The sequence below is a fragment of the Drosophila navojoa genome, chromosome 5 (genome assembly GCF_054131105.1).
Source record: "Drosophila navojoa isolate 15081-1374.11 chromosome 5, UAZ_NAV_1.0, whole genome shotgun sequence".
NCBI lineage: Eukaryota > Metazoa > Arthropoda > Insecta > Diptera > Drosophilidae > Drosophila > Drosophila navojoa.
Window position 1 is genome coordinate 19,924,520 of NC_142893.1, and position 14,039 is coordinate 19,938,558.

The following is a 14,039-nucleotide window of genomic DNA, read 5'->3' on the forward strand; positions in this document are numbered from 1 at the left end:
ACTGTGCCTTCGCTTAGCCATGGTATTTTTGGTAATTTTCTATTATTCGTGCCCAGTCACACTAATAAGTGCTTTGTCTTTGCGAAATATTCATTTCATTTGTTTCTTATTTCATTTAATTTAATAATTCCATTTAATGACCAGTATATGAGGAATGACTAATTGACAAGATGCCCAACGCCACTACTAACAATGGCAACGCCAACTCCTGCGTCGAGACGCCCACGGCGCCGGAATGGCTGTCTAAGCTGGAAAGCCGACGCGAAATGTTGAAACGTTCGAAACTTGGCCACGAGTCAGGAGCCGGCGCTCCTTGTGGCGAGTGCCTGGACAAGTGTCCTGGGCTGGATCTGCACTTCTGGCGCAAAGTTTGTCGTAACTGCATGTGCCGGAAAGACCAGCACATGTGCACGGACGATGATGCCACAGGCTGGGCACAGTTCGAGATTCTGGGCCAGATACGAGCCAAGCCAGCATGTTAGTATTAGTAACCCTGGTGTTTGTATAGATCTATATTTATGCATCCTTCTCTCACAGACATCAAGATTAAGGCCCTGGCCAGCCAGCCCGTCCAGGTGGAATGGGTACCACCAAATGCCGCGCCGGACGTGATCTCGGATTACATGGAAAAATTGGGCGCAGCTCAAATTCCTGTTGCTGGCAGCGACGCTGCACACAAGCGCAAGCAGCAACTGGAGTTCCAGGTGCCGCCCCATGATCTGGACGCTGCGCTCTGCGACAATCTCACGGAGACAGAGGCCCAGCAGCTGCAGCAGTACGTCCAGAAGCTGCGCGACCAATGCGTGGGCCAGGGCATCGTTGTTCGAGTAGGCCGTCTTACCCATGCTCAAGTGGAGCACATTGTGCCGCCCCAGCTGCCGGCTGCACCAACGCCAGTCGTGCCCGAGGCCGCGCGCAAGGTGTTCCACTCCTTGGGAATAACGCCCGTTGCGGATGCCACTCTAAACGAACTGTTAGCCAATCCAAAGTTGGCCAATGCCCTATCCCTGCAAGGAGCACATCCCCAGCCGAAGCTGCTAGTGGCCTTCTCGGAGCCCTTGAGCGATTCCACCACGGAATTCGATGCACATCCCGCTCTGAGAGCCGAAACGAAAGTAAAACTGTTGGGCATCAGCAAGCCCTCCATGCAGAGCCTCGTCACGCATGGCGTCATCTACGATAAGCTATTGGGATCGTTGAAGGTAAGACTGTCACTTTAGCCAAGCTCTCTATTTCCATTACGCATATTTATATACTTATTGGAGTATATGTGAACTCGTGTCGTAGCAGGCAGCTATTGTCTTGTGTTAATTACTAATAAGCATTATTATTTCGTTATGGGGTATTATCTGTTAGGTGAATTTAAAGTATATATGTTTGGAGAATTTGTTTTGTGGTGTGTTTTTAAGTCTATGTTCTACTGAGGTGTGCTTTCTCATAATTTGGTGTATATATGTATGTCATACAATCGAGGCTACTCGTGTCGTAGCAGGCAGTTATTGCCTTCCGTAAATTACTAATAAGCAATATTGTAAGTTATTTCGTTATGGTGTATTACCTGTTAGGTGAATTTAAAGTGTATATACTTGGAGAATTTGTTCTGTGGTGTGTTTTTAAGTCTATGTTCTAGTGAGGTGTGCTTTCTCATAATTTGGTGTATATGATTTTAGGTGAATTTGCCGCCTTCAATTTACTTGATTCAATTTTCATTCCATGTTTGAAAATATGGTGAATTTGAAGTCTCCATTCTACTTAGGTGAATTTTCATATATTTCCTTACCTCCTTAATTAATATTCACCAAAACTGAAATGTATATCCGATAAATTCAACAAAACTTAAATGTCTCACTCAACAAATTAATTTTAATGATTTAATTAGTTCAATCATTCTTTATTGATCAATCAATATACACTCATTATCACTTTTATATTATCCACTTGCAGGAAAAGAACCTTAATATTTCACGGGATGCTCGCCTTGGGCCAATCTCTGAGTTCCGCAAGGAGTATGTGAGCAATCCGCAGTTCAGAGCGGAGATCAACACGGTGTGTCCTGCGCCTGTTATGAGCACAACACCACTCAAATCGTCGCCAGCTACGCCGTTCCACTCGCCACTGCCGCTTAAAAATCCGGTTGCCGCTCGCTTTGGCGCTCAAATGCGTCAGGACACGCCCATGCGCCGTGTCAAATTTGGAGGCGTGTCCACCATTGTGTACGATTGTGGTCTGCCCGCCCACATTGACTACGACCGGGACCCAGTGTTTGCGCAAATCGTACAGGCGGAGCCTTTGAAGCAGGCTCTACAGGAGGTGCGCTCCGGACGACCTGCTGCTCCAGTTGTCATTGCATCAACACCAGTGCCCACGGCTAATCTTCATCAGCTCCATGGCCTGGCGCCTGCCACCAAGGCGCAGCTGCAAACCGTGGGCGTGGACAAGCACATGCTCCACTCGGCCGTGGCCAATGCGCCCTACTACAATCGCCTGTTCCAAACGCTGCAGGAGAAGGGCATTCGCCACGATCAATGCCAGCTGCTGGAGCCGCTCAAGCAGGTACACGATTGGCTGCTGAACGATGAGCAGCTGCTGGACGACATCGACAAGCTCTTCGCAGACATGGCCAACGCAGCCAGTGCAGGCGGCGACATCAGTTATGGCAATGAGATGCTTACCAACTCCGCCAGTCACGACTCGGGTTTCTGCTCGAAGCCTTCGACGCCTGGACATGCGGGCGAGGACCTCAACGCCAGCTTGGGCAAGTTTGCAAGCATCCCAGGCATTGAGCACATGAATATGTATCCCAACTGTGCCGCCATGTCGGAACAGTTCCAACAGCTACACGTGGGCGACGCAAGCGCACCAGGTGGTAAGTAAAGTGGGGCAGACCGATCTAATTATATACTACACATGTATTCTCTACTTGCAGATGCCGCAGCTACAGGCGCACTCGCTGTATCGAATATCAAATGCCGTGATTGCGGCCTGGCCATTGAGTTCGGCGAGGTGGCCGTCAAGGCGGAGCGAGCGGGCAAGGAGATCGCTTGGCATCCGGGCTGCTTCAAGTGTCAGACGTGCCGCGAGCTGCTGGCGGACTTGGTGTACTTCTTCCACCACGGCCAGGTCTACTGTGGACGCGACTTGGCCATCAAGCTGAAGATACCCCGCTGCAAGGCCTGCGACGAGCTGATCTTCACCAAGGAATATACCGCCGCCGAGGGCGCCACGTATCACATCAAGCACTTCTGCTGCCTGCAGTGCGACGAGCCGCTGGCTGGCCAGCAGTATATACCCGATGAGAAGTCCAACATGCCGCTATGTCTGGACTGCTATGACAAGTTCTACGCCGGCACTTGCAAGCGCTGCCAGTTGCCCATTGGGCCGGCCGATCAGGGCGTTTCCTGGGGCGACATCCACTGGCATGGACCGTGCTTCGTCTGTGCCGGGTCTCAATGCGCCAAGTCCTTGATTGGTGGTCGCTTCTGTGTCAAGCAGGACATGCCCTTCTGCAGTCCGGCCTGTGTGCGCAGCATTATTCCAGCCTAAATCTCAGGCAACTAACAATCCAAACAGTATTTCAATAATACGCACAAACAATTCTTCAGATATATACATATATGTATGTATATCTATGTAGTATTTCCACAAGCCATGCAACAATGCACAATTACGAGGTTGAATTAATCCTGCTATATTTAACTAAAGTGCCTAGCCTATACGCCTATATAGTATGATGATCTACCAATATACATATATTTATATACGTAGCTCATACTCGATTTAAAGCCGTGCCAATTTATGGAAAACATTTACACGCTCGCCTTTGAGTATATATATTCATATATTTATATGAAAGTGTCTATTTATACATCTAAAGTATTATCTATACACCTTTTTTACAACATTTTATAAAGCACTTTACACAAAAAAGTTTTGAAATAAAATGCACTCTAAAAGGATATTTGTTTTCTATACAGATAAATATGGGAAATTATTGGGAGAAGATAAATAATGAGCTTGCGAAACCTTTCAACAAATTTGTAAGGAGTCATACGAAACCCAAACCCAAACGCTTCAAGAAAACACAGGAATATTGTTGTATTAATTTTTACGTATTTGCTGGTAGTTTTTATTGGTAATTGCATTTCATTATTAATTAAACATAATATTTCCATTTTATATGTATTATGTGTGTATGTATAAAGATTGTTTTCTGTTTTTCTTTATTTTATTTTGACATTTTGAGTTCATTACGAAAAGCGAAACAAAAGGAAAATCACATAATTTGCTGAATTGGAGAATCGGGAATTGGGCTTGTGTTCAACTCTCAATCGAGAGCTCCAAGGATTAGGTGGCCTGCAAACCCTTTGCAATTTCTTCTTCGGTTTGTCGTATATATATATATGCATATGTTGGCGTGTACTCTCTGTGTCGTCTGATCTTATATGGATCGATCTATATTTGTGTGTCTGTATGTCGTTCAGTGAATCGAAACGCCTCGCAGGGCAGGTCTTTTCAGTGGATCACGATTTAGTATTTATGTATAGGTGTAAATAGGTGTGTATAGGTTAAATGAATTGATTTTTATGTCAAATATATGTTCAGCATGAGTTCTATGTTCAAATGTTATCTGTTTTTATTTCTCTTCAGTGTGAGCTACCAATTTGTTGATTTATCTTAACACTATTTTTCTTTTGCTCTCTCTGTCTCTCTCTCTTTCTGTTTCGCTTGCTCTTGTTTTGTTTCGTTAATTTATATATTATATTTTAATAAGTATTAATTACATTGATAATTAGTTTAATTATTATGCTTGCTGGTAAACAACTTTACATGATAGGATTTTTAGTTTAGATTTCTTTTCTTGTTTGTTTCTCGTTTGTTTCTTGTTTGTAATTTGCTATAAACAGAAAACTATGCCTTAAAATAATACTTTAGTTACAAGTTTTATTTCTCGCGCTTTGCATTAATTTTGTTCGCCTACTTCGTTTGCATAACTAAAAAACAATCAACAAAATGAGTTAGGTGCAAATAAAATAATGATTATTATTATTTTTGTTTCTTTTTGTAACTAATATTTATATATATATCTATACGCTTGGGTGGGGGAGTGGAGGAGGGTACCGGGTAAGAGGGAGTTTTCTATATAAAACGACAACTAATAGTAGGCCTTAAAGTTAAGATCGGGGATTCGCTGCAGAATAAAATCAAAACAAAACAAACACTAATTACAAAGCGATCTGGCTACATCGGCTGTGTGAGGGGTCCTGCAAGCAGCCAGTGTTGCCACACGTTGGGCGCGAGCAATTCGCTTGAGTTTTGTTCCATTTCTTCTTCCGTTTAATACATAACCAAACCGTGTTGAATGCAGGCAGTGGCAGATACCAGACACAGACGCACAGATACAGATACAGATACGGACATCGATTCGCATTCAGATTCGGATGAGGATGCAGACTCAGTTGCTCCCGTCACACACGCACACTTCCTGACACACACACACACACACACACACATGCATACATACACACACGCGCCCACATACATCTTAAAGCTATACACAAAAAATGTCAAGTTAAATGTACGAAAAGATTTGCAATCGCCAACGTGTTGGAGGCCCTCCTAGAACATAATGCGTGCGAGGAGCAACAGAAAAAGCAACGGCAACGGCAACAGCAACAGAGGCCGTTGCCATGCGAGGAAGCTTCTGCCATTCATTTCCATACTCTGCCCGCTCCCGTTTCCATTTCCATTTCCGATCCCCTTCCTGCTCTTGTTCCTGTTTACGCTTAGCATCATCTTCACTGTCGTCTTCGCATTCATTCGCATTCGCGTGTTGCAGCGTCGGTTGTCAACAATTCGTGTAGACGCCTTGAGTGTAATACAGCTCGGTGATCCGCTCCGGCAGCGTGCTGTACAGGTTGGTGATCAGGTCGTGCGGCAGGCGCGACCACGCCTCCTTAATGCGGAAGATGAGGTCGTCCTTGCGCGAGAACTTTCGGCCGCCATCAAACACCTCGCGTATCAGCCAGCCCCAAATGTTCTCCATGATGTTCAGATCGTGGGCAATTGTGGGCCACTTTTGCGTCTTCAATCCCTCACCGTTGAGCAGCTCCTGGGCGGTGGGCAGAGCATGCGACATCCAATTGTGGTCTTGCAGCACAAACTCTGTGTTGCCGCCCAGTTTGCTGACAATGTTGGGGCGCTCCCGTAAGATGGCCTCGATGCAGGATTCGGGCCGCTGCTTGGCGGACGAGACCTCCAGATGGATGGGGCCACCGACGCAGATCATCAGGTAGATGTAGACGGAGTTGCCACGCGGCCGCTGCGACAGCGTGCGCTCATAGTTGCGCAGATCGTGAAAGTAGTAGGAGAAACCATCGGGGCCATCCAAATTGAAGCGTCGCTCATCATGGAAGATCACACGGCGCCAATGCTCCTCGCTCCACACGATGTACGTGTTGGCAAAGTTGAGTCGCTCCGTTTGATTGTATTGCGAGAGGAGCGGCTCTGTTTTCAGTTTCTTGGCACAGTTGGCGGAGCCGGAGGCGGATGTTGACGAGGCGGACGACGACGTTGAAGAGGATGACGACGATGAGCCGGACGACGATGCAGATGCTGACACTGATGAGGAGCCAGGCACACTGGCCGCGGCTGTGGCACGCAGCAGCGCATTTGCCGCGGCAGCGATATTGCTGTTGCTGCCACCGGCAATCGCAACTGCGCCGCGTGGCTGATGGCTGATGATTGTGGGTGAGACGCTGGAGCCGTTCGATTGCTGTGTGGGCGCATGGCTGGAGGCGGTGCCTCCTGTGCTGGAGCTGGCCGCCGAGAAATTTGAGTTCTGATTGAGCGCATGCACAGGCAAATGATTCTGTTGACTTTGCTGCACCTGCTGTTGCTGCTGCTGTTGCACCTGCACCTGCGCCTTGTGCTGGCCGTGATGGCTGTGGCTCAGCTGCGACTGTTGCTGTTGCTGCTGCGGCTGCTGTTGGTGCTGCTGGTAGTAGGGATGGTGATGATGATAGCTGATGTGCTGCTGGTGCTGGTGTATGGTTGGCTGTTTGAGCTGCAGCTGCTTCAGCTGTGTCTGCGACTGCGCGAGCAGCTGTTGCTGCTGCGCATGAGCTGCGGCTGCGTTGTTGTTGCCTGCCGCCTGCGCTGTGCCCACATAGTTGCCCTGATGATTCAGATAGTACTGCAATGCCATTAGCTTGTTGGTATTGTTCACTGCGCCCGCGCCGGCGCCTGTGCCGCCGCCCCCCACAGTGCTCATCGTGGTGACGGGCACCGCTGTGCCGCCTGCCACTAGCTGCACGCCTCCTGGATGTCCATGGGCGGCTGCTGCAATGGCGCCCGCACTGGCGGCCAACTGAGCTGCTGATTTCGGATCGTAAATGAACTTGTTAAAGTTCTGCAGATCGTCTGGACTGAGCACTAGTGTTTTCATTTGAAGTCTGGATTGAATCGCTGCTATTTTGCTGTCCCTTGCCCTGGGGTGTTCTCTGCTGTTGCTGTTGCTGTTGATGTTCACGTCGTTGTTATGGATTTATGCTCTATGTACTTTCATGTGCGCAAACGATGTGGCAACTCTAGTATTTCGTAAATGCAGTCGACTGAGTGCGCGGCTCCAAGTTGATCACGCTCACGCACACGCACACGCACAACGACAACTACAACGACGCACTTTCACGAATGCGCGCTGCTCGTCGACTCGCCGCTGCCGAGATTTCCAAATTCGTTGTGCGTCCGAGTTCGAGTTTGTAGTAACGGTTGTTAAGCAACACCGAACACCGAACACTAAAATGCCGAACAGCTACAGCTCTACCAGAGTCTCTCTCTCTCTCGCTCTCTGTCACTTGTCTTGCGCTCTTGCAATGTCCAGCTAGGTACGCTCGTTCGTTCGATCGCCTTTGACTACGCTTCACAGTGGGCGTACATGCGTGCGTATGTGTGTGTGTGTTATCAAAGGGCTAGCCCTGGCCCTGCTGCGTGTTTGTCGAACTAAGCTTCAGCTCTCGGTGGCTCTCTCGCCCGATTGCAAAACTCGACGACGTCGTAAAAAGATGTCGGTTTACTTTCCCACGTACATACGTGCAAGTTGGCAGCTCCGTTGTCGTCAGTCTGTGTGTGTGAGAGGGTTTGTGTGAGTAGAGCTCTTTCAATATGTTATCCTCTTTTGTTGAAGTGGTTTTTCTTGTCGGTTGCTGCTGCTGCTGCTCTTGCTGTCGTCGGCTGGTTGCTGTGCAAATGTTTCCTTGTTTCTTTATTCTGCGTGCCGCTGCTTCGATGTTGCCCCTAGCTGTTGTTGTTGTTGTATTGCCGCTTTTAGGTATTCAGTTGTCGTCGATTTACCTGGAATGAAATAAAGCAGGTACGTATGTGAGAAAGAGTCTTGTTTCACACTTTGCATTGTGTTTTCCCATACAATATATGCAGTACACACACACACACACACACACACACACACACTTATATAAATGCATTCACATACACGTATATATATATATATATATACATATGCAGATATTTATATACATATATGAGTGTGTACTTCAAGAGTTGCTCGTGTGTGCATGAGCCGAAACATGTATTCCAATAATTTCTTGGTGAAATCTTCTTTGTGCCCGACAATATGAACAAAAAAAAAATCGAAACAACAAAAACAACCATTCGGAACAGATGTTCAACGTACTCAGATTTCAGGTCCCCGTTTCCCTATGCCAAAAAGTAAATAAAAGGTCGTCTGTCTCTCGGTCGTCAGCGTCATCGTCGCAGTTGGTGTCTTTTGTCGTTTCTTTCAAAATGAGAGCACACGCACACAAATGCACGCACAGCCAACGGACCCACACACACACATGGACAAGTGCAGTTGCATTTCGCATTTTGGAATTTTGTCTTTTTTTGGGGAATTTTTGGTCGGTTTTGCGAATTTCACTTTGCAGTTTGGTGTTTTTGTGTGTTTCTCTGTTTTGTATTTTCGGCACCAGCAGTGATTGGGTCAAAGTTCAACTGCTCAAGGAGAAATTCACAACAAATACGTCTTGTGCATATGCTGCGCAGGTAGCCAGATGATTCCGCTGGCAGGTGTTAAAACTAAACATCCTAAATATATAATCACTATCCAGCTGCTATGAAACATGTTTTCGACTGATTCAACAGCGGGGAATAAATATGTCCATATATGCACGCACACAGATCCATTCACACATGCATACATTCATAACAGGGACTAAAAACCGGTTGCGAATTGATGTCTAAACTAAATGAAACTAAACTTTAATAATATAATATATTATTATTATATTATACAAACATTATTTAAATGAAATGACTATCTAGAGTTTAAAATCTTATATTCAACATGAATCTGTAATCAATTTGTAGTATCTATTATATAATTGAAATCAACTAAATTTTAGATTTTATACAAAAGTTTAATTGCTTTCCTAACAATTTGAAATATATACATTTTCTTTTTAAGAGAACTACCATTCAATCGAATTTGTTAAATCGACATTCATAGATCGATGATTTTGCAGCCCTGGGATATATTCAGACACAATCTGTTTTAAAGAGAGACGGATTTTGTTTTGTGCAATTTTGTTGCGTGTTGTTCGGGAAAAAACGAAGCCAAAAATAATTTTGCTATATTTGAGTTTGTTGTTGTTGCTGATTTGATGTTTTTATACCCTGAACCCATTGAAAATGGGAAATCAGGGTATAATGGTTTTGTTTGTTTTTGTTTTTGACGATAACGCTACGCGGCATTTAATATATGCATTGTGCACACTCATACATATACTTATATATATTTATATATACATATAAAAAATCTGTATATGTACAGAAGACATTTAGTATACACATAGGCCAATGTTTCTACGTGTTGTTCCGAGCTTTGCGAACAGAGCGACAGACAAACGCTTCGGTAGACACGAGTAGCAGCACGCACGCACGCATGCACAAGCTCCACTCCCGATATTTCAGTTGCCCCTGCTCCTCCCCCTTGCCGTTCGTCCACAACAATTAGCTAATAAATTTGATTACTTTGTATTTGCGGGCACAGTATTAAGCTGGCCAGGCCAAGAGCTGCCAGTATACGATGGAGCCATTTCCTAAATGGTGTGAGTTTCCCATTTTCTCATTACTTCTGCGATTTCACAGTAATAATAAAATGAAATGAAATGAAAACCAAGTCCACATAACAACAGGGATGAAAACCGGTTTGGTGCCCAAAAAACTAGAGTAAGGGAAGAAAGAAAGCTGCTGCTTCTGCTGCTGCTGCTGCAGGGCCATTCGCCTCTGTGTGTGTGTGTGAGTCTCTTTGGGGTTGTTCTTTCGACAGTATGCGTGCGTGTGTGTGTCTTACTGCTGCTGCGATATAAGTCGGTCGCCTGTCGGTCACTTTTGATCGAAGCGAACACAACAGTTCACAAACTAAGAACATCACCAAATGTTTTTAAATACATATTTATGAAGATTCATTGAATACACATTATATATTATAAATAATCTTTTTTTTTTTTTTAATTATAAAAATATTAAATGTGGTTGAAAAGGATTTTTATAGGCTAGATTCATCTTTTTAATCTAAATCTCAAAAATATAACTTATTAACGAATATAAAATCACTTGAAAGTAAATTTAATTTGCATCATATATTGAATTAAAAATCTGTTTATATATACAAATATAGTCAAATATTGAAAATAATTGAAAATAAATTCGGATGTTATAATTGAATGATTTAGAAATTTTATTTTCTGAAAATATTATAATTAATATTAGTTTAAACCAAGTTTAATTCATAATAACAGTATAATTGATTGATTAAAGTTTTTTTTTCTACATGAGAAACATATAAAAAGATCAAGTTTAAAATATTTTCTATCTATACGAATTCCAATCGAATAGATTACTCGAATAGAGCTCAAATACAAAAAGCGTCGATCATTTCACACATTTTACACACTGAAGGCGGAGGTCGAAAGTTCAACGCGAAGAAGACGAAACCACTTCGGTCAACGTCACGAACAAAAAGGTGTTTTTTTTTTTTTTTTTCAAATTGGTCGCTTGGTATGTGCATTTATCTATTCCACACCTGATACGATAAGATATAAGCAAACAACGATCGCAATAATATAGTTATTATTATTATTATTATTGGACTTCAAGCTGTAACAAGCTACGCCCGATAAAAATAGATGTATGGTTTGAGCGTAACTGTTTTTCGAATTGGCTGACTAAGAAAATTCAAAGGTAAAAAAAATAACACACGTTTGACTCATGTTATCTCTGCCACATGATTTAAGGAAGCAACTTTTTTATTTGTTATTATTTACTGCGACTTTGTTGCTGCTGTTTTTCGCAAGTAATTTTTTTTTTTCAATTCACCATGTGATTCACACCTGAGAATTTATATTTACAGCTTCACTGTTCCCAATAGCATTGATTATTGATTTCAAATTGATTATTGCAGGTACAGATGCGTATAACACTAATGTAAAGTCAAATTTTAGGACACTTTTGTCTGCTTTCAATGCAGTGAAAAATATTGCAATTCGCTCTTGTTGTTGTTGCTGCCATATTGAATTCTGCATGCGTATGTGTGTATGTACATGTGGAATGCGACAAAAAAACATACGCGAATACGCGTTGTGGGTGGGAATTGAAACGTTTGAACAATTACGTTGTTTTGTATAGCGTCGCGTTTTACGTTTTACGTATCATATATGCATTTAACGAGACCTCTCCTAGATGCACATACACCAAACCAATTCAAGCACATGTAAATATATACATATGTAAATATCCAAAAATATAAACGAACCCAACGACAGCGACACCAACAACAGCGAACTGATGTTCGCTCGAGCTGTACGTAATAAAATCCCTAGCGCTGCAATGCAGTCGCTGTCGTAGTCAGCAGCGCAGTTGCTGCGCAGCACATGCTTCGCCTCTTATTTATAAATTGAGCCAGCCCTTATGTGTTCAACTCTGTTATGTACCAGCAGCAGCGGTTGGCGAGACATACATATGTACATACACATTGTCTCTACGTAGTACGTGCGTGCATGAGGTTTGTCTGAGTTCGTATGCGTGTGCGCTCTTGTGTGATGCCATCGTCGATATTGAAAGTATGTATGTATGTATGTATGAACATTTGTACATAATACGACGTATCGATGTTGGTTTGTATGGTACGAATCGTTGAAAATTGCTTGGGTTTGCGAACAACGGGACGAAGATTTGATACGAAGTGATTCTTTTTTCAGTTAATTGTTTATATACATACATATTCATGAATGTATGTATGTATGTATGTACATATCATTTTCATTTTTCACGGAACAAATATGGCTGCACAGAAACTTGCGTTGAAATCGCTTACGCTGCTCACATTAAAGCTTATAAAAACTTTTCACATTCACACTAATTATATATACATATATATGTATATGTATATATACACAATAAATATAAATATATTTATATATATTTACACATATGTACGTAAGTATACATGTATTTCTGGTTTTTTAATCAAATATTGAAAGAACGAACGACCATTAAATGCTGACTGGCTGATTGGGGAGCGTAGATTCCGTTTGCGTTGCCGTTTGCTGGTTTGAGTGCGTGATTACGCCATTTTCTTTACTCTTGCACGCCCAATTTCACATTTACCTCTTTGTTAAATTTTTGTAATTATTGCTTTGCACACGCGTTCACTGTGTTGCCGATTTATTTAAAGTATTTTGTATATATAATATTTATATATTTCACTATTGGTTAAATTTTTGCTTTAGTAATTTTTTAAATGCATTTGTTAAAACTTATAAGTTTTCACCACTACCACACACACGACTTGTCGACAGACTCGCTGAGGTTAGGGAGATGGCAGAACGTCGATATTTCACAAGCGATAATATTTGTACTATCGTAAATTACAACAACGACCCAAGCGCTATCGATTAGTCTGTATTAGATGTGAAAATTAGGTTTCAAATTTGAATATACAATTTTATTTCAAAGAATCTGATGTTTATTTTTGATTATGAACGAAGATGTTTATTTATTAATTTTTTTTTGGTTAAATTTAAAAGACATTACCATAAAACAGTTGCCTTTCAACATAGAATATCGATTACATGTTGAATGATTATAAAAATGTTTGTGGTTGTATTAATGAATTTAAATAAAGTAATACACGTTTTTAAATAAATATAAATTTAAAGTAATTAGAACTAACAAACGGTATATGTATACTTCAGTGGTCGAATATTCTCTCATTAATCGATTGGTAACATTTGGTCATTGAACAGCTGAGCTTTGTAGATGTAATGTTAATATTTTGCTTTTCAACCAGCTGCTAAAATCCGTTCCCAAATGTTAATAAAGCTGTTAGCTCCCCAATGAGATCACAACATGACTTCAAAGGCTTTTTATATGTATGAGCGTGCCAAATTACTTATTTCTATATTCTATTAATGAACTACACAACTCTTTATCAGCAATAAGTTTTGTTTAGTAAACATTTAGTCGGTTGGATTTTGAATAACAATGAGAATAAAATCCTTGTCGGGTGCGACCATAATTTCATGTTTCTTGGAGCGCACTCGAAGGAATGTCATATCGTTGGATGGGTCGAGATCGCGTACCACACTCCGCGCTTTGTCGGCCAGTTGACTCATCAGACCCGCATATTGAACGGTTGTTGTGTTGTCAAGCGTCGACTTAACTGGAATACCTAATAAGCCAACTATGTGTGAATAAGGTATCACAAAATGAATAAAAATTATGAATGTACCTTCGTTGTTGACGACAATTGTTCCAACGACACCCTTATGGCTTTGGATTCGCTTCAACGTTTCTTCTACTTCTTGCGACTGTTATTAAAAAAGAATATAAATTTAGTATAATTTTGTATTATTCATAATTTATTTACCATTTTTCTGAGAGTTTAGCTTAATCTCTTAAATATTCAATTTTTTGCAAAAAAAAATAAAAGTTTGTTTGTTCGATACGGCGGTGTGACCACCTTT

The 14,039-nt window shown here is 42.3% G+C and overlaps 3 protein-coding genes across 5 annotated transcripts; 1 reads left to right on the forward strand and 2 right to left on the reverse strand.

Moving 5' to 3' along the window:
• Positions 1–35: 35 nt before the first annotated feature.
• Tes (testin LIM domain protein) lies at positions 36–5,212 on the forward strand. The gene is made up of 4 exons (XM_030382203.2): positions 36–477; positions 538–1,202; positions 1,945–2,866; positions 2,927–5,212. The coding sequence occupies exons 1-4, from the start codon at positions 171–173 to the stop codon at positions 3,541–3,543; spliced, it is 2,511 nt and encodes an 836-aa protein (XP_030238063.1). The 5' UTR covers positions 36–170; the 3' UTR covers positions 3,544–5,212.
• LOC108654498 (uncharacterized) lies at positions 4,696–12,901 on the reverse strand. 3 transcript variants are annotated; one of them, XM_018105861.3, is made up of 2 exons: positions 12,682–12,901; positions 4,696–8,349 (listed from the first exon to the last, which is right to left on the reverse strand). In XM_018105861.3, exon 2 carries the CDS (start codon positions 7,442–7,444, stop codon positions 5,846–5,848), a length of 1,599 nt encoding a protein of 532 aa, XP_017961350.1. In that variant the 5' UTR covers positions 7,445–8,349; positions 12,682–12,901; the 3' UTR covers positions 4,696–5,845. The 3 variants fall into 3 exon arrangements, with proteins under 3 accessions (XP_017961350.1, XP_089118330.1, XP_089118332.1); XM_089262204.1 differs by having other exon boundaries at positions 12,565–12,901; XM_089262206.1 differs by lacking the exon at positions 12,682–12,901 and adding an exon at positions 12,293–12,317.
• Positions 12,902–13,500: 599 nt separating this feature from the next.
• robl (dynein light chain roadblock) lies at positions 13,501–14,038 on the reverse strand. The gene is made up of 3 exons (XM_018103055.3): positions 13,943–14,038; positions 13,805–13,883; positions 13,501–13,744 (listed from the first exon to the last, which is right to left on the reverse strand). The coding sequence occupies exons 1-3, from the start codon at positions 13,943–13,945 to the stop codon at positions 13,533–13,535; spliced, it is 294 nt and encodes a 97-aa protein (XP_017958544.2). The 5' UTR covers positions 13,946–14,038; the 3' UTR covers positions 13,501–13,532.
• Position 14,039: the final 1 nt, after the last annotated feature.